This window comes from Thamnophis elegans, chromosome 9 (assembly GCF_009769535.1).
Source record: "Thamnophis elegans isolate rThaEle1 chromosome 9, rThaEle1.pri, whole genome shotgun sequence".
NCBI lineage: Eukaryota > Metazoa > Chordata > Lepidosauria > Squamata > Colubridae > Thamnophis > Thamnophis elegans.
In genome coordinates this window covers 76,166,306-76,189,933 of record NC_045549.1, presented here as the reverse complement: position 1 = coordinate 76,189,933, position 23,628 = coordinate 76,166,306, and the positions used below count along the sequence as shown (strand labels likewise).

At 43.0% G+C, this 23,628-nt stretch overlaps 1 protein-coding gene across 1 annotated transcript in view; it reads right to left on the bottom strand.

The window, feature by feature from the left end:
• Positions 1-3,469: 3,469 nt before the first annotated feature.
• PPARGC1A (PPARG coactivator 1 alpha) overlaps positions 3,470-23,628 on the bottom strand; it is a 47,602-nt gene continuing 27,443 nt past the window's right edge. Inside the window, exons 8-12 of the mRNA XM_032223683.1 lie at positions 18,639-19,518; positions 16,841-16,961; positions 10,101-10,222; positions 6,987-7,141; positions 3,470-4,335 (exon numbers count right to left, since the gene is read on the bottom strand). Of these exons, the coding sequence (XP_032079574.1) occupies positions 4,238-4,335; positions 6,987-7,141; positions 10,101-10,222; positions 16,841-16,961; positions 18,639-19,518 (1,376 nt within the window). The 3' untranslated portion in view covers positions 3,470-4,237. The remainder of the gene's footprint in view (positions 4,336-6,986; positions 7,142-10,100; positions 10,223-16,840; positions 16,962-18,638; positions 19,519-23,628) is intronic.

Sequence of the window (23,628 nt, the reverse complement as noted above, 5' to 3'; positions counted from 1 at the left end):
ATAAATATGCCTCTTTCAGTAAACCAAGGAATGAATTGCAGATGTAGACATTTAAGATCATCGAACGCTGCCAATGAAATGATTACTGGCTTCAAGAGAAGAGGGTTCAGAAACACAGCATAATTTAAAAAAGCAGAACTGTGCTCTGTCCCACCACAATTTGTTTTATCAAATTAAAGTCACAGCAGTGAAAAGAAAGCTAGTTTTGAAACTATCAATACATAAAATAAAAACTGATCTTGATTACACTTTAAGAAGCAGTCAATAAAATAATGATATCTTCTAGAAAAAAATAATGAGAAATATCTGCCACCACCCCCACCCCACACACTTTAATAAATGTTATGTATATAAAAGCACTAAAGTTATGCAAAAAAAGGGGAGGGAGGGAGGAAAAATAGAGATATTAGTTGTACCTAGGTGGTTGAGATTTGAAAAAAAGTCAGGATCCAGGCAAAGTTAAGATAAATCCAAGTCCCAGGCAGATTTGCACCAAAAATCACATTAAATGAGAGTGTAAAGAGGAGAGCAGTGTTAAGTTCAGACAAGTTGCATTGCAAGCTTTGTGATGAACTATCTCACTGATATCTATGGGGCCAAATAGTACTAGAAGTTAAACCAACCACAACAAAGGTTCTCAATCGAGTTGGAAGGGGCCTTGGAGGTCTTCTAGTCCAACCTCCTGCTCAAGCAGGAAACTGTGTACAATTTGAGACAAGGGGCAGTCTCTTCTTCAAAACCTCCAGTGATGAAGCACCCACGACTTCTGGTGGGAACTTCTGTTCCATTGGTTAATTGTCCTCACTGTCAGGAAGTTTCTCCTTAATTCTAGGTTGCCTCTCTCCTTCGTTAAGTCTCCATCCATTGTTTCTTGTCCTTCCTTGTTAGTTGTTCTGACTATTCTGTTAGTTGTTCTCTTGCGTGTTAGATCTTATCCCAGTTCTCAAGAGCCTCTTGCTAACGGTAGTTAACAGAGCTACTAACTTGGGGTTTCTGTTGTATATCGAGTTAGGCTCCTGGATAATGTTATCAAGATTGATGGGCCATCTGTCTCTGAATGCATAAGATGCCATCTCTAGAAAATCCTCCAGTCACTTTCCTGGTAACCATAGTGACCCTTGTAAATAGCAAGAAGTATTTCTTCTGGAAACACTTTCAGATTCCTCATCCAGCAATTTCACTAATTCAAGTCAGGACATTAATAATCCTGGAAGCTGTAGAATGTTCTCTCTCTCTCTCCCCCTCCCTCCCTCCCTCTCTTTCTCTTAGCAGAGCATGTTTCTGATTTAAAGCACATTTTTATTCTGAATAACAGAATATCCAAGTTGGAAGGGACCTTGGAGGTCTTCTAGTCCAACCCTTTCCTCAAGTAGGAAATCCTAGACCATTTCAAACAAGTGGTTATCCAATCACTTCTTTAAAAACCTCCAGTGTTGGAGCATTCACAACTTCTGGAGGCAACTTCTGTTCCACTGATTAATTGTTCTCACTGTCAGGAAATTTCTCCTCGATTCTAAGTTGCTTCTCTCCTTGATTAGTTTCCACCCATTGAGTCTTGTCCTGCCTTCAAGTGCTTTGGAGAATAAGCTGACCCCCTCTTCTTTGTGGCAACCCCTCAAATATTGGAACACGGCTATCATGTCTCACCTAGTCCTTTCCCCCCCATTAAACTAGACACACCCAATTTCCAATTCTAATCCAGACAAAGGCATCCTATGTGTTTTCAGCAAGCAAGACCAGAAATGTTTGATTGGAGTTCTGCATATTCAATTGAGAACATCCGTTAAGAGGTTGCAAGCCTCCAATTTCACGTGCAATATGAATATTTGGAGAATGAATAAAACACGTGTGCATAGCAAGTACAGGTGACTTCCTGACACAGAAGTGCTAGAAAACTTCTTTTCCTTCAGAATAACCCCACTTCTTTCCTGCTCTGCCCCGATTTGACATTTAGGATCATGGAAGTTTCCAGAGGTTAATCCTCAAATCCAGTCCATTCTAGTTGGGAAGACGGCTTCTACCACCTGCAAGAGCTAAACTGCACGCAGAAGAAGAGGAGGAGGGGGGGGGAGAAGAAGGGAGGAAGGAAGAAGATGGAGAAGGAGGAGAAGAAAAGAAGAGAGAAGAAGGGAGGAGGAGGAGAGGAAGGAGGAGGAGAGGAAGAGGAGGAGAGAGAAGGAGGGAGGAGAAGGAGGAGGAGAAAAAGGGAGGAAAGAAGAAGAAGAGAGAAGAGAAGAAGGGAGGAGGAGAAGAAGAAGAAAAGAAGAGAGAAGAAGGGAGGAGGAGAAGGAGAGGAAGGAGGAGGCGAGGAGGAGGAGGAGAAGAGAGAAGAAGGGAGGAGGAGAAGGAGAGGAAGGAGGAGGCGAGGAGGAGGAGGAGAAGAAAGGAGGAGGAGGAGGAGAAGAAGAAGGAAGAAGGAAAAGAAGAAGAAAAGAAGAGAGAAGAAGGGAGGAGGAGAAGGAGAGGAAGGAGGAGGTGAGGAAGAGGAGGGGAAGAGAGAAGAAGGGAGGAGGAGAAGGAGGAGGAGGAGAAGAAAGGAGGAAGGAAGAAGGAGGAGGAGAAGCAGAGGCTTTGTGAATCTCTAATCTGTATCTTTGACCTGGTACATCTCTGTTCAACCTGCCTTAATATTACCAGCGCAAATAACAATCATATTGGGAGCTACCACTGGCTGAGATGAAAGTGATAATTGTGCAAGAGGGACTTTTGAATATTCTTAACTTTGGCTGAATTCTGACCATTAAAGAAAGGAAGATGGTGAAACATCCACGTTTTCCCCATCCAGTGCACACATTCATACATTCACTTGCACACTTTACTTTTTCTTCTTCTTTTAACAATCAAATATAGATAAGCGTTAAGTTCAGCTTCCTAAATACGTTAGTGTACAATATTGTTTCGCCTTGTATAATAATTACATTTGAATAGTCTCGATTAAGAAAAAAATCAGCAGTTTAGTTTCTTCTTTAAAAGAACGCGGCATTTACAGTGCATAGCTCTAACAAAAAGAGAGAGAGAGAGAGAAAGAGAGAGAGAGAGCGAGAGAGAGAGAGAGAGAGAGGGAGGGAGGGTCGTTTTCTCGTACCCTATGTACACAAAATAAAAATACTCCGTTTAACAAGTGTAAATACTTGACTGCATTCTCAAATGTCGACGGTTACATTCTTTTCTCCTTTTCTCCGTGAAGGTTACCCACAACCGTTTTGTAGAGTAACACCATGTGGGTTCATCAAGGAAGGAAGGAAGGAAGGAAGAAAGAAAGAAAAAAGAGAGAAAGAAAAAAGAAAGAAGGAAAGGAAGGGTATGAAATAAGGGAGGGAGGAGGGAAGGAAGAAATAAGGAGAGTGAGGGAAGGAAAGAAAGAAACAAGGAAGGAAGAAGGAGAGGGAGGGAAGCAAGGAAGGAAGAAGGAAGGAAGGAAAGCAAGAAAGAAGAAAGAAAGAAGGAAGGAAAGGAAGGAAGAAAGAAGAAAGAGAGAGAGAAAGAAAGGAAGAAAGAAAGAAGGAAGGAAGGAAGAAAGAAAAACTATCCCACAGGCTGATGGCTAATAAAGAGGGTCTTGACGTTTCCCTGTTAGATCACTCTGTTTTGGACACACACGCACACACACACAAAATGGAAGTCACAATTAAAACAGCACACATTTAAAATCCCCTCGATGTTTCTTCAACCTTCCACTGTTTCTTTGCTTTTCTCCCCTGACAACAACACAAGAACCGACGGTGGGTTTTGCAGTATCCGCAGTTCTCTTTTGAGATGGTCATCCTATCAAAACAACCCAGTGTGGGAAAACTTGCTTTAAGGGAATTTAAATAAAACAGAATGAAGCACCCAACACACAGTTGTGTTATCTTAGATGCCAGCAGCTAACGGTTCGATTTGCTCCGTTCGGGAAAGAAAAAAAAACCAAAAACGCGCCGTTATGTACATATTTTCTAAGTTTTGATCTCTCTGGAACTGCTTGCCCCTTATCAAAACACAACCACCTCCTTCCGCCTGGGAAAAGCAGCACCGAAACTTAAAAAGAGGTTTCACTCGTGGCGTGAAAACTCCCGGCTCCCTCTCTTCGTCTGCCTCTAACTTGTGTCCACGTAAAACGACGTCGTTGGTTTTTGTGTAAGGGAGAAACGCAGAGGAGGAGGAGACGCAGGGCGACTTCGTTGCGGGCTACGACGGTACGGCACGATTCTTGGCGAGGCATCCCGCAGCTTTCCGCTCTTCTACGCCCCGCTGAGCGTTACCTTCGGAAGCTCCGTTGCGCCTCTTTGAGTAAACTATCAAAATCCATGGAGTCGTACTTGCTCTTAGTAGAAGCAGGATCAAAATCGTCTGAATCTAGGAGGAAAACAGATGCCTTGAGCCAGGCTCATACGCCCTCTTCCTATGACCCGCGCGTACCAGCTCTGCTGCCAGCTTGAAAAGTAGTGCTTTAAAAGTCTTTAAAAACGCTTTAAAAACACTTTAAAAACAGACTTTTTCACGGCCATATGATCCAGGGCCAGCAGGTAATAGGGGAGGGGCAAGTACAGCAAGGACAAAGGCGGAACGCGCTGCTAAAATTGGCCACGCCCACCCAGTCACATGACCACCTAGCCACGCCCCCCCCCAACCGTCTGAGGGACCGTGAATCGGCCCCCTCTTTAAAACATTTGCGGACACCCAATCTAGAATATGGCATGATGCTTTTTCCTCCATAAGCTAGTCCCCTGTTCCTCTTCCATGTTTAATTTAATTTATTCCCTGCAACTCGCAAGTCAGAATTCGGATAATTTCCTCTGACATCCGTCGACATTTTCCCGCGGAACGATGGCCGGATCACTTCTAGTATAACAGCGGAGAAAAACACAGTGAAGAGGCCTGGAGTGCCAAGAAGGGCCTACTTTTAGTAATGAGTAATGCTCAAGCATCTGTCAGCCCACTTATTTTATATCCTAGATATTTTGAGATACTAGGAACATATTCCTGACTTCATCAATGCGGAAGATAAGTCAAATCAAGCCAAGGTTCCCATCCGTCTTGGCTGGGTTTTTATCAGCTGAACGTTGGAGCAAATGATTTGTTAAGGTTGAGATTTTCACTCGGCTTCTGTCTACGAAGCAGGCAGCTGCTCGCTGCTTTCTGCAACTTTACAGCTATCTGTTTTAGCCCGTGAGGGATCGCATATTCGCTTTAAACTAATGCACATTGCTGTTATCGTTGTAACTCTGAGAAAGCGTCAGGGGCTCAGGGAAAAAACACCGCCGTGGATTCTCTCCCCGCAGCCTGCAAAGCAGAGGCAGAACAGAACATACAGGAGTGTGGCATTATTAGAATAGAAAAAGAAATAGAATAGAATAAAGGATGGAATGAAAATAGAAATAGAATAGAATAAAGGATGGAATGAAAATATAATAAAGGATGGAATGAAAATAGAATAGAATAGAATACAGGATGGAATGAAAATAGAATAGAATAAAGGATGGAATGAAAATAGAAATAGAATAGAATAAAGGATGGAATGAAAATAGAATAAAGAATGGAATGAAAATAGAATAGAATAGAATACAGGATGGAATGAAAATAGAATAGAATAAAGGATGGGATGAAAATAGAATAGAATAGAATAAAGAATGGAATGAAAATAGAATAGAATAAAGGATGGAATGAAAATAGAAATAGAATAGAATAAAGGATGGAATGAAAATATAATAAAGGATGGAATGAAAATAGAATAGAATAGAATACAGGATGGAATGAAAATAGAATAGAATAAAGGATGGGATGAAAATAGAAATAGAATAGAATAAAGGATGGAATGAAAATAGAATAAAGAATGGAATGAAAATAGAATAGAATAGAATACAGGATGGAATGAAAATAGAATAGAATAAAGGATGGAATGAAAATAGAAATAGAATAGAATAAAGGATGGAATGAAAATAGAATAAAGAATGGAATGAAAATAGAATAGAATAGAATACAGGATGGAATGAAAATAGAATAGAATAAAGGATGGGATGAAAATAGAAATAGAATAGAATAAAGAATGGAATGAAAATAGAATAGAATAGAATACAGGATGGAATGAAAATAGAATAGAATAAAGGATGGAATGAAAATAGAATAAAGAATGGAATGAAAATAGAATAGAATAAAGAATGGAATGAGAATAGAATGGAATAGAATAACAGAGTTGGAAGGGACCTTCGAGGTCTTCTAGTCCAACCCCCTGCCTAGGCAGGAAACCCTATACCACTTCAGACAAATGGCTATCCAACATCATCTTAAAGACTTCCAGTGTTGGGGCATTCACAGCTTCTGGAGGCAACTTCTGTTCCACTGATTAATTGTTCTCACTGTCAGGAAATTTCTCCTCAGTTCTAAGTTGCTTCTCTCCTTGATTAGTTTCCACCCATTGCTTCTTGTTCTGCCCTCAGGTACTTTGGAGAATAGCTTGATTCCCTCTCTCCCTCAAACATTGGAAGACTGCTCTCATGTCTCCCCTGGTCCTTCTTTTCATTAAACTAGACATGCCCAGTTCCTGCAACCGTTCTTCCTCTGTTTTAGCCTCCAGTCCCCTCATCTTCTTTGCTGCTCTTCTCTGCACTCTTTCTAGAGTCTCAGCATCTTTTTATGCAGGCCAATATTTTAATTTTGCCCATTTCCCCAGAATGAAATTTAATCATTAGAGAGGCTAATAATAGCATCTTTTCTCAACTTTGGAAAGAGAATAATATTGATTTGACTCTAATATTAAAAGGGGCATCTGGCGACTGGGGTGGGGGGGAAACATATAAATACATACACACACATACATACATAAACACCCACACAGATATCTTTACACAATCCTTAGATGAGGAACAATAACCCTGTTCCTGAACCATGTGCATTTTTCAAATTTGTTATGTTAGGTGGGTCAGGAGCGGAACGAGCTCAAAAATCAGAAAACCCTCTGGCAGACCCCAAAAGAGAGTTTTACAGTCGGCTAATAGCAATCATCATACCGAGATCTGCATAGTTATCCTTGCAGGGTTGATGCTTCTGTCCACAAAAATATAGCTGAAAGGCGGGTTCATTAGATCTGCGTAGAGTATTTCCATTTTCTAGTGCAGCGAATGCATCACAAGTATAGCGGTAAGTGATGAATCCATAGCTATCTCTGAAAAAAAGAGGAATATTAAGGCATTACAACCAGTGTGGGATTCAGCCGGACTGAGCAAACTGGTAGTGGCCATCCTATTTAGCCACATTTTCTAAGCCGCGCACATGCGTGCAAGCTGCACACGCCAGCAAAGCACATGCGTGGAAGGCGTGCTCACATTTTTGGTGCGCGGCAAACCGCTGGTAAAATTATGTGAAACCCACCTCTGTTTTACAACCTGGTAGAAATATTGATAAGAGTGAACCTCCCCCCGCAGAAATAAAGGTTTACTTCAAGTCCAACAAAATTGGATGTTGAAATAACGTAATAAAAACACGAACAGCATGCTGGCAAGGGAAAACACTACGTGGTAAATATTTATCAAAGACTGAGAGGAAAGTGGATAAAAGATAAAAGCTGCCCAATAGCTTAGACTCTTTAAAAAAGAAACTGAAGGCTCGATTTTGGCTGCTCAAGAGTTATTCAAACTAACAAGGGCAGAATTGAAAAAATCATCAAAGTGCAGTTTTCTTCAAAGAGGTAAAAGAAACAGTGGATCATACAGTCCCAAAAGTGCTTTTTCAAAAGGGAACTGGACTTTTTCGTTTGAAGACCTTTCGTTCCTCATCCAGGAAGCTTCTTCAGTTCTGACAGAGACTCTCCGTAGACAAGTAGATTGCATACAATTCTTCAGTTCACGCAAGAAAATCGCAGAAACTTGACCATAAACCATGACATAACGCAGTTGCAAAAATGATTCACTGACACACTTCTGAAAATGATCATGTGCCAGAAATGAAGAATATAGTGGGATATTTATCCTCAGGGCAGCTTAGAGGATGGATCCTTGATGTATATTTTAATGGATCGTTTTACTATATTAGGTTTACCAAACATGGACTAACAGAGATTTGTTAAGGTAAAAGTTCCCCTCGCACATAGGTGCTAGTCGTTCACGACTCTAGGGGGCAGTGCTCATCTCCATTTCAAAGCGGAAAAGCCAGCACCGTCCGAAGAGGTCTCCGTGGTCATGTGGCCGGCATGACTCAACGCCGAACGCTGCTCTCTTCCCACCAAAGGTGGCTCCTATTTTTCTACTTGCATTTTTTATGCACTTTCGTACTGCTAGGTTGGCAGAAGCCAGAACAAGTAACGGGAGCTCACCCCGCTATGCGGCGCTAGGGATTCGAACCGCCGAACTGCTGATCTTTCTGATCAACAAGCTCAGGCGTCTTAGCCACTGAGCCACCACGTCCCCTTGAGATTTGTTAGTGTTAGATAAATAAAGATGGCACTATTGCAGTGTTTCTCAACCTTGGCAACTTGAAGATGTCTGGACTTCAAGTACCCAGAATTCCCCAGCCAGCGAATGCTGGCTGGGGAATTCTGGGACTTGAAGTCCAGACATCTTCAAGTTGCCAAGGTTGAGAAACACTGCACTATTGTAACAGAGGGGCTTAGAATATACCATAGCTGATTTATTTTATAGTTGCCAATATAGAATTGTGCTCACTTCTCCCTGTTGATCCTGCATGTAATTGTTGGCGTTTATTTCTCTCTTTTATTACTTTATGTTGCCTCTCATTGACCGAATAAATAAATAAATTTCAAATCCTCCACAGTAATCCTGACATATTTATTGATGGAACACGGAATCTCGTCCAGAGCTAACTTCATAAACACGGGGTTGAAGAAGAAAGGGAAGAGAAAAACCACAGTTTGAACATTATTGCATTTTTATGGCCATTTTTCAAACCTCTGGATTCCGCCCCCCCCCAAAAAAATGCAATATCTTGCCAGAACTGAAGAAGCTTCTTGGATGAGAAGCGAAACATCTTCAAAAGGAAAAAAGAGAATTTAGAAAAAACTCTGGCACTTTATGAAAAAGCGGCGAACGCCCTAAAAATTAGGGAACGTTTTACCAATTTTGTGATCTCGTAACAGGCATTGGTGCTTTTCTCAAGAGGCAACTGGGCTTTCTTTGGTTTTTCCTTGAAGATGTTTCACTTCTCATCCTTCTTCAGTTCTGGCTGAATGATGGAGAACGGAAGGATTTATAGTCAGTCGGAGCTGAAGAAGCTTCTTGGATGTCTAGTGAAACGCCTTCAAAAAAAAAAAAAACTCAAGAAAGTCCAGTGGCCTCCTGGGAAAAAGAAAACATGGATGACAGAGAATCTCTGCAGACTTCCTGGATTCGGTGTACCATATTTTTCGGAGTATAAGACGCACCTTTCTACCCCCCTAAAAGAGGGTGAAAATGTGGGTGCATCTTATACACTGAATGTAACCCCACCCACCCACCACCCACCACCCTTTGGCCTCTGCCTCCCAGCAATTTGCCTCCTTGCAGCAAATGGGGAAAATGGGGCGTGCTGAGGCTGTAATAAGCTATAGCAATCCCTGCAGCCTGAAACAGCTGATGATCGGGAGAAACTGAAAGTGAAACTAGCTGTTTGCTCCACCTGGCAAATGGCTGGGAGGCAGATTTTTTTTCCCTTGTGCTAATCAGGCTGTTTGCTGCAAGTCAACAACTATAAATGCCTATAGAAGGTTCAAATTATTAGACTTATTTTTTTAAAGACTGCTTTATTATTATTCTAGACAACTTAACAAAGTGAAGAAGCTTTTTAAACAAATGCTTGATCTGAAGAAGCCCTGTGCTATTCTTTTAAAAAGTGCTATTCTTTTAAATAGCAGAGAACAACATATACTTCCAGAAAGCACATCACTTTTAACAGCATCTATACAAGTATAGTCTGAAATGTTAACACCACAAATAGTCTATATCTTCTGTACTGTTTGCTGCAAGGAGGGAAACTGCTGGGAGACAGAGGCAGATATTTTTCCCTTCTTTTCCTCCCCAAAATCTAGGTGCGTCTTATACTTTGGGGTGTCTTACACTCCAAAAAATACGGTATTTTTATTTTTCCTCTGCTGAGTGAGGGGAGCCAAAGAGGGAAAGGAAGAGTAATCTTACCCATCATCCTGTAGATTCAGGGTGCAATCCTCAATTTCGCCGAAAACTTCAAACCGGTCCCTCAGCTCTGTTCTGGTAGCACCAGATCCAAGTCTCCCGACATAAATGACACGACGCTCTTCCTGTTCGTAAGAAGAAATGGCACAGAATTTCTACATAGTAAAGGTAACGGTTCCCCTCGCACATCTGTGCTAGTCGTTCCTGACTCTAAGGGGCGGTGCTCATCTCCGTTTCAAAGCCAAAGAGCCAGCGCTGTCTGAAGACGTCTCTGTGGTCATGTGGCCGGCATAACTCAACACCGAAGGCGCACAGAACACCGTTCCCTTCCCACCAAAGGTGGTTCCTATTTTTCTACTTGCTTTTTTTACCTGCTTTCAAACTGCTAGGTTGACAGTAGAAGCTGGGAGAGGTAACAGGAGCTCACTCCGTTATGCAGTGCTAGGGATTTAAACTAGTGAACTGCCAACCTTTCTGATCGACAAGCTCAGTGTCTTAACCACTGAGCCACCACATCCCATAATTTCTGCATAATTTAGCCCAAAAGGGTGGGTATTTTTACAAGTGCATCAAACCAAGATGATTCTTCTCAGTCTTCCCATGTCCTTAAGTAATTCCCCCCCCCCCCCCATTGAAGGAGCGACGCCCTTGAGAAGCAACTCAACTTAGTATTGATGTGGTGGCCGTCACTGGCTAAATCCCTATGGGTGTTCAGCAATGAGATGGTCAAACATGCTTTTTCAGTTACTCAGATTCTTTGGCGTAGGTCTATCCATCATCCACTTGATTTAACATAATAACAGAGCTGGAAGGGACCTTGGTGGTCTTCTAGTCCAACCCCCTGCCTAGGCAGGAAACCCTACACCACTTCAGACAAATGGTTATCTAACATCTTCTTAAAAACTTCCAGTGTTGGAGCATTCACAACTTCTGGAGGCAAGTTGTTCCACTGGTTAATAGTTCTCATTGTCAGGAAATTTCTCCTTACTTCTATGTTGCTTCTCTCCTTGATGAGTTTCCACCCATTGCTTCTTGTTCTGCCCTCAGGGGCTTTGGAGAATAGTTTGACTCCCTCTTCTTTTTTGGCAGCCCCAAAGATACTGGAACACTGCTATCCTGTCTCCCCTAGTCCTTCTTTTCATTAAACTAGACATACTCAATTCATAAAACATCAAATAACAGAGCTGGAAGGGACCTTGGAGGTCTTCTAGTCCAACCCCCTGCTTAAGCAGGAAACCCTACACCACTTCAGACAAATGGCTATCCAACATCTTCTTTAAAAAATCACAATCTCTGGAGGCCAGTTGTTCCACTGGTTAATTGTTCTCACTTTGAGGAAGTTTCTCCTTAATTCCAGGTTGGTTCTCTCCTGGATGAGTTTCCACCCATTGCTTCTTGTCCTACCCTCAGGTGCTTTGGAGAATAGTTTGACTTCCTCTTCTTTGGGGCAACCCCTGAGATATTGGAAGACTGCTATCATGTCTCCCTTAGTCCTTCTTTTCATTAAACTAGCCATGGCCAGTTCCTGCAACCGTTCTTCATATGTTTTAGTCTCCAATCCCCTAATCATCTTTGTTGCTCTTCTCTTCGTCCTTTCTAGAGTCTCAACATCTTTTTCCTATCATGGCGACCAAAACTAGGCGCAGTATTCCAAGGGATTTAACTATTTAATTGCTCTATTCTGGGCCCTGGACACCTGTTCAGCTTTTCATTGGCATGTTTAGTTGGAAGCGATAATCTCATTCTGACTATTTCAACCACTTTAAGATACAGAGGAAAGAAGTGAAAGATGGAGCTATTCCTTTTTTTAAAAAACCAAACCAACTTGTAATTTTATCCCTGAAGAATTAAAAGAGTTCCTCAGCTATTAACACCCCCCCCCCCCGTCATCCCAAGAACAGGTTTAAAGATAGGTCGGTTAAATAAAAATAGTTAGAACTTGGCCAAGGAGAAACTCAAGGAGGGAACGTTTTAGTGCTCGGTTCAAAGGCTTATCGGTATCAGGGTTATTCCGTGGCCGCCGAGGTTCTTCTTGTTCTTTTCCTCTTTATCTAGGAACTAAAATAGGACTCCAAAGCTCTCCCAGGAATGTCAAGGACACGGCCTGAGTAAATAAATTGCTTTTACTGCAGATTGTAAGCAGAGTTGTAAGGCTGAAGCTCAGCGTTTTTTTAGCCTGCGACTCCAGTAACGTATCTGTGCACATGTATCCCTCAAGGGATTTTCCTGCTGCTGCTGCTATTATTATTATCATTAACATCATCATCCGAATTGTATGAATGTTGTGCTTTTAATGATGTACTGTCTTATGTGTTAATTTGTTTGTTTTCCCCTCCTTTCGAATTGTAAGCCGCCCTGAGTCCCCCCAGGGAAAAGGGCGGCATATAAATAAACTACTCATACTCATACTCATCTCTTTTATTCATTAAACATGAAACACAGTCAACTGGACATTTAAAATGCATCACAAATACCATTGACTGGTGCTAATGGTTGATACGGTTTGCTGCCAGCATCCTAGGTATCAACCAAGGACCTTCTTCAAATATAAGATGTTCCGAGTAGCACAGTTTTTTTTTTGCAGTTCTGCTGATGTAGCTGCAATTTCTTGATGTATTTTATAAAATTCTTGGACATCATCATCATCATCATCATCGCAGTCATCCGGATGTTCAGACTGGGTTTGGCATTTCTGTCTACCTATCGAGTCCTTACCAAGGACCTGGGAAAGGCAAATCTGGGTGTTCGGTGGTGTTACAAATATTGTCGCCGGATGGAAGCTGCAAAGCCGCCTTCTGCAATTGACTGATGGCCAATTGGTCAATGCCAATGATGGTGTTTGAGTGGTGCCCCAGTTCTTTTGGGACCGCGCCCAAGGGGCCTATGACTTTGGGCTTCCCTTGGCCACAGTCGTCCCATTTCTACTTGTGGGTCTTTGTATTCTCTTCTCTTCTCCAGTTCTTTCTCTTCTCTTCTGCTGTCTCCAGGCACCGACACATCCACTATCCAGACTCTTTTTTTAATCTCTCTTATCAACAATTCTCCTCCTCCTCCTCCTCCTCTTTCTTCTTCTTCCTCTTCTCCTCCTCTTCCACCTCCTCCTTCCCCTCTTCCTCCTCCTTCCTCTCCTCCTCCTCCTCCTCCTCCTCATTATTATTACTGACATCTTCTATTGCAGTGTTTCTCAACCTTGGCAACTTGAAGACGTCTGGACTTCAACTCCCAGAATTCCCCAGCCAGCATTCGCTGGCTGGGGAATTCTGGGAGTTGAAGTCCAGACGTCTTCAAGTTGCCAAGGTTGAGAAACACTGTTCTATTGCATTTCTCAAGCTAGATTGTTAACGGTACCTCACTGTGTTTTCATAATACTTGGGTTTTGTCCCCGATTCCTTGTTCCTCACTTGGCTAGCTGAGTTCTTATCCCAAAAACACGACCCCAACGTACGAACAGGCTCTCTACAACTCTTTAGTTAAAACTGCCCCAGGTTTTAGAGCCTAAAAGGATGTCCATTCTGGGATTCTTCTACGAGAGATCTCTGCAGCTTTGGAAGTGCTGTTTAGACGCAGCCAAAAGCTAATGAGGCAGATAGAAGGAGAATCTTTTCATCTTTATTTTCCTAAAAAATACCTTGAAACGGGAGAGGATCCAGCTCATAAATCTGGAAGCAGCAGAGCTCCTGCAGGGTGAAATATATATTTTCTCCCCCCCGAACGTCTCACCAAAACAGAAGCTTAATTGTGCCGAACCTCTTGGTAAGAAGCAATTTGGTTGACACTAGCGACTGAACCTAAATGACTGACCAGATGGAGTATGACAGAGAGCCAAATTTTCTCATATACTCCCATTTCCGATAAAATACCTAAATTGGAAGGGGGCAAGGAAAACCCATAAAGTTTCAGACACCAACGTAGAGAACGTGATGAAAGTTATGTGATGCCAATAAGCTCCTTTTCCACATATGCTTCCCTGAAATTTGTCATGGGTGTTCATTATTTTTGGGCTTTTATCTGTTGCCAGAGGAGCTGGCAGAAGATTTGGCCAGTGAGGAGGTTGGGGAGGAAGATGGGCCAGTCCTGGAGTCTGGGGGGAGGCTCGGATAAGGGCTCTGCGTCAGAGGCAGAGAGGGGGCCAGGGCCATCCAACAGTTATCAGCTGTTTTCGGGAGTTGGAGATCAGTGAGGCAGAGGAACAGCTGGAGCCTGTTCCCAGTGTGTACATTAGCAGAGCTGCCAGATGAAGGGAGCAGCTAAAAAACAGGGGTCGACTTGGGAGTAAGGCCACAGGTGGCCCTTCCCAGTGGAAATAAAAAGAGGAGCGAAAGGGGAGTGGAGTTTGCAGGAGTTCGCTTCATTGGTTCGTGACTCTCTGAGACTCCTTGCCAAGTTCTGCAGAGATCAGCCTGGCAGCTCTCCAAGCCAGATGAAGTCTGTGACTGTAAATCCTCCTTTGAAAGACTTTGCTGGATGGGAATGGGAAGAATTCACAGTCAAATAATAAAAGGGGTTTTTGTTGGGACAAGGAGTTTGTTTCAGGCTCTTGGGAAGCCTCGGCCAGAACATTATCTACCTTTTCTCTCTTGTTTAGAGGAAAATAACCCCACTCTGCTTTTTTTTTGAAAGAAAAAAGCCGTGTAAAGCACAATTAAGGGAGTAAGTAAAAGAGCTCAAATGCAGGAATTGAAATGTAACACCGAGAGGCCCCAGATGTCCTCCAAGCTTAGGAAACATTGAGCGGGCTGTTTCTTTAAATGGCAAACCGTTGTGTCATTTGGGAGGCATCCTTCCTGTTGTGATTGTGGCAAAAGCTTTTCAGAGCTTTGATCTTTCCAATCGTATTCCTTCGCAATCTCTCGTATCTCAGCACCAGAATTGATCAGGCGGTAATACTACGTCTGAATATAAAGTCCCCGTTTTTATTTTTAGCATCTTCAAGTCTGTGTCGATTCCTGGTGGCTGCCTAGAACAAACTGCATTATTCTTGCCCAAAACACTAACACAATCTTTGGTTGTATAAACAGAGACATGGAATCAAAATCACGTGAGTATACCCCTTTATAAAGCCTTAGTAAGGTTCCACACCTGGAATCCTGCATCCAGTTTTGGTCACCAGGTTTCAAAAAAGATGTTGAGACTTTGGGAAAAAGTGCAGAGAAGAGCAACTAAGATGGTTAAAGCCCTGGAGACTAAAACATACGAAGAACGTTTGCAGGAACTGGTTATGGCCAGTCTAGAGAAAAGAAGGACTAAGACAGAGGTGGGTTCCTACCAGTTCGCACCTATTCGAATCGGTAGAACCGGTTCGTCAAATCTACCAAACCGGTTAGAAGAGGTTTCACCAGTGGACCCGGAAAGCAGGCCACACCTACAGAAGAGCTTCCAAACATTTTTTGAAACCCACCACTGACACACACACACACACACACACACACACACACATTGACACAGAGAGAGAGAGAGAGGAAGAGAAAGGAAGGAAGAAATAAATAAAGAAAAAAGAAAAAGAGTGAGAGAGAGATGAAAGAAAAAATGAAAAAAAGGGACAGAGAGACAAAAGGAAGGAAAAGGAGAGAGAGAGGGAGGGAGAGAGAAAGAGAGAAAGAAAGAAAGAAAGAAAGAAAGAAAGAAAGAAAGAAAGAAAGAAAACACATGGCCGGCAAGCCACTCCCACCAGCTCACATGGCCGGCAAGCCACTCCTTGGACTCAAAGGAGGCCACACCCACAGAGTAGGTTCCAAAAAATTTTGAAACCCACCACTGGACTAAGGGATGACATGATGGCAGTCTTCCAGTATTTGAGGGGCTGCCCCAAAGAGGAGGGGGATCAACTTGTTTTCCAAAGCACCAGAAAACAGGACAAGAAACCATGGATGGAAACTTATCAAGGAGGGAATCAACCTAGAATTAAGGGGAAATGTTAGCAGTCTTCCAAAGAATAGTGCGTCAACTTGTTTTCCAAAGCACCAGAAAGCAGGACAAGAAGCGATGGATGGAAACTAATCATGGAGAGAAGCAATCTGGAACGAAGGAGAAATTTCCTGGCAATGAGGACAATCAAGCAGTGGAACAGAAATTGCCTTCAGGGAAGGGGGAAAGGAAGGAGAGAAGGAGAGAGGGAAGGAAGGAGGGAAGGAAGGAGGGAAGGAGAGAAGGAGGGAAGGGGAAGGAAGGAGGAAAGGAAGGGGGAAAGGAAGGAGAGAAGGAGAAAAGAAAGGAAGGAAGGAAGGAGGGAAGGAAGGAGGGAAGGAGGGAGGGAAGGGGAAGGAGGGAGGGAAGGAAGGGGAGTAGGAGAGAAGAAACGAGGGAAGGAAAGAGGGAGGGAGGGAAGAAGAAGTAGGACCGTTGTAAGATAAGATGGATCTATGGGATGTTAAGAAAGCAATCTTCAAGTATATTGTCAACTGTAGGGGAGAAAAATTGTTATAAATACATATTATTAATAACAGTTATGAGATCATATAATTGTGAATGTATATATGAAATTGATAAAATAAATAAATAAATAAATAAATAAATAAAAGATTAGCTGAAACACACACACACACACACACACAAAAGAAATTGCCTTCAGAAACTGTGGGTGCTCCATCCCTGGAGGATTTTAACAAGAGATTGACCAGCCACCTGTCTGAAATGGTATAGGGTCTCCTGCTTGAGCAGGGGGCTGGACTAGAAGATCTCCAAGGTCCCTTCCGGCTCTATCCTGATTGAATTAAAATGACAGCGCTGTCTGTCACAGAGCTTACAACTGCTTTCTGCCGCTCCCTTTCTCTCTGCTTTGCTCTTTCGGATTCTCGCTTTTCGTATTCTTTGCGGTACTCTTCCCTCTTCAGCCTCTCGTGCTGATATTCCTCGTAGCTGTCGTATCTAGGAGACAAATGGGAGTTGCTGAAATCAAAGGCCCAAATTTCCCCAAGGATGCAAAGGAAGGCGGCCAGCCTCTTCCTTTGCATTCCCTTGGCTTTTCTTTTAATTTTATTTTTGGGCATATGCAAAAGAAAGGAAACTTCGTTGTGTTACCTGCATAGATCTACCAACCCCTCACATATCAAATATCTGCAGATCCCTCAAATATCCTCAAACACTGAACCCTCACATATCAAATACCATCCCTCAAATAGCTGCAGACCCCTCACATCCTGGACACAAACTGCTCCAAACCCCCATAACTTTCACCTTCAACTGTCCACCGTGGATCTCCTCACCCCTTTCTTGAGAGGTCCATAAAGGGGTGCCTTCCGTCCCTGTCCTGCTGTCCCCATTTATTCGTACCCATTTTCTTTGTCCGTGTCCATGTTCATACTTATACCTGTTATCTCGTATAAGTTTGATAAACTAAATAAATTAAATAATTAAATAAATGAAATTCTTCTCCTCAGGATGACACTACAGGGCATTGCACATCAAAACAACCTACACAAGGACAGGTCCCTCCCCCTTCCCATCTTCTAAACAACTAATTCCCACAACACTCTCTTATGCCCTGGGATATCAAGCCAGGTAGAAAGGCGGTGTTACCTATTTCCTTCTGTATCCTTATCTGTCTGTCTATCTGTCCATCTATCGTCTGTCTGTCTCTCTCTCTCTTTCTATATATCTATCTCTCTAACTCTATAATCTATCTATCATCTCTCTCGCATCCATCTATCCATCCATCCATCCATCCATCCATCCATCCATCCATCCATCCATCCATGTCTGTCTGTCTGTCTGTCTGTCTGTCTGTCTATCTATCTATCTATCTATCTATCTATCTATCTATCTATCTATCTATCTATCTATCATCTATCAATAAATCAATTATGCATTAATCATCTATCTATCTATCTATCTATCATCTATCTACATCAATCATGTCCGTCTGTCTGTCTGTCTATCAGACACCATCAATGATCTATCTATAAATCATTCATTAATCTTCTATCAATCACCTATCTTTCATTATCTATCTATCTATCTATCTATCTATCTATCTCTATCTATCTATCATCAATTATCTATCAATAATTCAATTATTCATTAATCTTCTATCAATCACCTACCTTTCATCTATCTATCTATCATCTATCTATCATCAATCATCTATCTTTCATCCACCCATCCATCCATCCATCCATCTATCATCAATCATCTATCTATAAATCAATTAATCATCTATCATCTATCAATCACCTATCCTTCATCTATCTATCTATCATCTATCTATCTATCTATCTATCTATCTATCTATCTATCTATCTATCTATCTATCTATCTATCTATCATCATCAATCATCTACCAATCATATATCTTTCATCCATCCATCCATCCATCCATCCATCTATCTGCAAACTGCTAGGTGGGCAGGAGCTGGGGCAGGTCACGAGAGCTCAACCCATCGTGTGGCGCTGAGGTCTCAAACCCAGGATGGATCCATCTCTTGTAAGCTGGAATCAACTTCCTGCCCAAAATGGACTGAGGAAACGCAGGAGGTCCAGCTTTGCGGAAGCCAGACTCCCCTCTCCTTAAGCGGGACGTGCCTCCCGTCTCCCCCTCCTTGTTACCTTGAGGAGGAGCGTTTGCCGGGCGACCTTGACCTCGAACGGGAATACGCAGCCTGGGGACAATGCCTGCACTGTGGGGAAGGCCTTGACTGAGAGCGCAGCCTTTGGAACCGTTGAGCGAACGAGTTGGGGGGAGACCCCGGATCTCTGCCCGGGGAATCCAGGGGGGAGGAAGACGGTGACCAATCGAATAAGGTGTAGCCTGGTATCTTTTCGCTTTCCTCTTCGCTGTCCTCCCAAAAGCCGTCCATCGCTAGTCCCGAATTTATAAACATAGAGAGCTTCGAGAACTGCTCCTCGCTGTAGTGGCCGTAGTCCCCCAGGTCGCCCGTCTTGGTGGTCTGTTCCTCAAAAATGGCTTGGCTAGGGGGACCAAAATGCTTGTTGAGTTCGGCGCGGATCTCCCGGTCTTGGAGCTGTTTCCGACTGTTGGACGGTAAGTCCTGCTTCCTGGCCTGGGGACTTTCTCTCTCGTCCTCCTGGCTGTTTTGCTCGGAGGAAGAACAAATGTGGCACCAGTGTCCAGGCAGGCAGCCCGTGAGGTCCACCTGGCTGGAATCCTGCAGCTCCCAGGGACGGCTGAGGCATCGTTCCGTCTGAGAAATGACCAGCTGACAGTAGTCGTGGTCGCCGAACAGCCTCAGGCCCAGCCGCCTGGCCTTCCTCTGCTCTTGACCCACGGGAAGCCCACTGGTCTTGCTCAGCTGCGCGTACAGCTCCGACTGCTCTGGAACCTTCCAGAACAAATTGTGTCCTTGAGAGATGGAAGGTTTCGGGGAAGGTGGCATAACAGTCTGGCATGACGCCTTGGGCTTTGGTGAAGTCCTAAAAGAGTTTTCTTGGCTGGCCTTGTGAGGAGGGGTGGTAGGTGGAGTTAGGCCTAGAATACAAAAAGTGGGGGGGAGGAACCCAAGTTAATCCATGCTTAAGTATTGCAACCGATTTTGGTTCACCTGAAAAGAGGTTGAGACTTTGGAAAAAGTTCAGAGAAGAGCAACTAAGAAGATTAAAGGCCTGGAGGCTAAAACATATGAAGAGCAGTTGCAGGAATTGGGTATGGCCGGTCTAGAGAAAAGAAGGACTAGGGGAGACAGGATAGCAAGATCCCAGTATTTGAGGGGCTGCCACAAAGAGGAGGGGGTCAAATTATTCTCCAACGCCCCAGAAGGCAGGACAAGAAACAATGATTAGAAACTCATCAAAGAGAGAAGCAACTTCCAATTATGGAGAAACTTCCTGACAGTGAGGACAATCAACCAGTGGAGCAGAAGTTGCCTTCAGAAGTTGTGGATGCTCCATCCTTGGAGCTTTTTAAGAAGAAACTAGACAGCCACTTATCTGAAATAGTATAGGTCCTCCTGCTTGAGCAGAGGGCTGGACTAGAAGACCTCCAAGGTCCCTTCCAGCTTCTATTCTATTCTATTTCTATTATTTCTATTATTTCTATCATTTCTATCATTTCTATCATTTCTAATTCTATTCTATTCTATTCTATTCTATATTATTCCATTCCATTCCAATTTATTCTCTTCTATTCCATTCCTATTCTGAATTCTATTCTGAATTCTATTCTGAATTCTATTCTATATTATTCCATTCCATTCCAATTTATTCTCTTCTATTCCATTCCTATTCTGAATTCTATTCTGAATTCTATTCTGAATTCTATTCTATATTATTCCATTCCATTCCAATTTATTCTATTCTATTCCATTCCTATTCTGAATTCTATTCTATTCTATTCTATTCCTATTCTATTCTTATTCCTATTCCTATTCTATTCTATGCCATTCTATTCCATTCTCTATTCTGTATATATTATCTATATCTATATCTGTTCTGTTCTACTCTACTCTTCTGTATATACTTTAGGGTTAGGGTTAGAGTAGCCACTCAGCTGGTTACAAGGGGGGGCTCATCCAGTACCCCTAACCTCTAACCCACACCAGATCTCCCTTTTAACTGTATTTCAATATTTTAATCTCCAGAGTAATATTTCGAAATACTTTTAATCTTCAGTGCTAAAGCTAGTAGCATCTCTTGCTCAGTATCCCCCTGGTATTCTGGAATCATTTGATTTATTTACTTTCCCCATTTTTACGGAACGGTGGATCCTACAGTTTTATAAATCGAACGAAACTGAAAACCTGCTCCAGAGCCATTGTCAGCTGCATGATAAAAGGGATACATATCCATTTCCATCTATTCCCTCTTTTTAAAGCCAGGTACGGCAATCCAAACAACGAAACTCCCCCCCACCCCCAGCCCCGAAAAAAATAACAAATCTGATATGAAGGGAAGAAAAGATTAATTATACGCTGTATAAAGAGGCGGCAAGGGGCAAAAACGTTATACTATATAGATGGAAACGTTACGTTAGAGAGAGAGAGACAGCCGTGATTGTGATTTGCAGCCACGCTTTTGGCTGACGAGGTTAATTAACCGTCACCCGTTGCTGCCCCGCACAGAACCCACTTGTGGCATCATAACCGTGTGTACAAAAACTGTGTGCGGGAAGGAACAGAGATGATCGTGAAATTGAAACGGCAGGTAAAACTGCCTGAGTTGCCCCCTGCACTGTTTGAGCCTCGCGCGAGAGAAGCTGAAGTTTACCTTCCGTTTAGCAAATAGAGGCTTAAGTAAATAAAGAGGAGAGAAATGTCAGATCAATAACGGTTTTCCCCTCGCAGCATGTTAATTTCCTCTGCGGGATCTCTTGGTGGAGACGAAAGATCACACGCAACAGCCTTGCCGAAATCCCCCAATGGAAGAAGTCAAAGCTTTGGTCTCCCAAGGTTTAGTTTCGTGCAGGAAATTTTGTTCGCAAGCCTTCTGGCTCCTTTCTGATGTCTCATTCCCTGGTTCCCACACGCAACTTCATTTGTTTTTTTTACTTTAACATACCGTTCTTTGCATTCGCAAGTCGTGAGTCCTCCATCACCGGAGGTTTTTAAGAGAGGATCGGACAGCCGTGATGGCGAACCTATGGCACGCTTGCCACAGGTGGCATGGAGAGCCCTCTCTGCGGGCACGGCAGCTGTCAGCCCAGCCCAGCCCTACTGCGCATGCGCATGTGTCTCCCACCGGGCCAGCTGGTCTTCGGGTCTCTGCCGTGCTTGTGCAGGAGGCAGGGGACATGTAGGGGGACATGCATGTGCATGCACAGGGCGTATGCTCGGGGGGTGCTTGCATTGCATTTTGCGGGAGCTCACCCTGTTCTATGGAGGTCAGGTCTTGAACCCGGGCTGTCAGCTCTCAGCTGACAAGCCCAGCCTCTTTTACCGCTAAGCCATAGCGCTAAGATGAATTCCTAAAATGGAATACTTTTATATATTGAACACTTTTGAATGCTTCTATATCATCTCTCCCATCTATCTATATATCCATCTCTACCTCTGTTTATTTCTATATCTTTCTCACTCTCTATCTCTATCTATCCATCCATCCATCCATCCATCTATCTACAGTATCCATCTATCTATGGTATCTATCTATCTATCTATCTATCTATCTATCTATCTATCTATCTATCTATCTATCTATCTATCTATCTATCTATCCATCCATCCATCCATCCATCCATCTATCTATCTATCTATCTAATCTATCTATCCATCTCTCTTTCTATCTACCCATCTATCTCTATCGTTATTCACTTTCACTCACTCTCTATCTCTATTTATCTATGCCTCTATCTGTATGTACCATCTATCTATCTATCTATCTATCTATCTATCTATCTATCTATCTATCTATCTATCTATCTATCTATCCATCTTACGGTATCTATCTATCTACTGTATCTATCTATTTTCTATCTATCTATCTATCTATCTATCTGTCTGTCTGTCTGTCTGTCTGTCTGTCTATCTATCATCTATCCATCCATCCATCCATCCATCCATCTACCCATTTATCTATAGTATCTATTCATCTACGGTATCTATCTATCTATCTATCTATCTATCTATCTATCTATCTATCTATCTATCTATCTATCTATCTATCTATCTATCATCTATCTATCTCTATCCATCTCTCTTTCTATCTATCCATCTGTCTCTATCGTTATTCTTTCACTCACTCTCTATCTCTATTTATCTATGTCTCTATCTGTATGTACCATCCATACCTATCTATCTATCTATCTATCTATCTATCTATCTATCATCTATCTATCTATCTATCTATCTATCTATCTATCTATCTACATAGCAATAGCAATAGCAGTTAGACTTATATACCGCTTCATAGGGCTTTCAGCCCTCTCTAAGCGGTTTACAGAGTCAGCATATTGCCCCCAACAACAATCCGGGTCCTCATTTTACCCACCTCGGAAGGATGGAAGGCTGAGTCAACCTTGAGCTGGTGAGATTTGAACAGCCGAACTGCAGAACTGCAGTCAGCTGAAGTAGCCTGCAGTGCTGCATTTAACCACTGCGCCACCTCGGCTCTACCTACCTACCTACCTACCTACCTACCTACCTACCTACCTACCTACCCAGCCAGCCAGCCAGCCAGCCAGCCAGCCAGCCAGCCAGCCAGCCAGCCAGCCAAGGAATCAAAAGAGGCTTTCTCCTGGGGAGGAAAGCGATGGCAAATCTAGACAGCATCCTAAAAAGCAGAGACATCACTCTGCCAACAAAAGTGCGTCTAGCCAAGGCTGTGGTTTCCCCAGTTGCCATGGATGGCTGTGAAGGTTGGACCACAAGGAAGGCTGAGCGCCAAAGAATGGAGGCCTTTGAACTCTGGTGCTGGAGAAGAAGACTCCTGCATTGAGTCCCTTGGACTGCAAGGCCATCCAACCGGTCAGTCCTAGAGGAAATCAACCCTGGCTGCTCTTTAGGAGGCCAGATCCTGAAGAGAAAACTCAAAGACTTTGGCCATCTGATGAGAAGGAAGGGAGCCAAAGAATGGAGGCCTTTGAACTCTGGTGCCGGAGAAGAAGACTCCTGCATTGAGTCCCTTGGACTGCAAGGCCATCCAACCG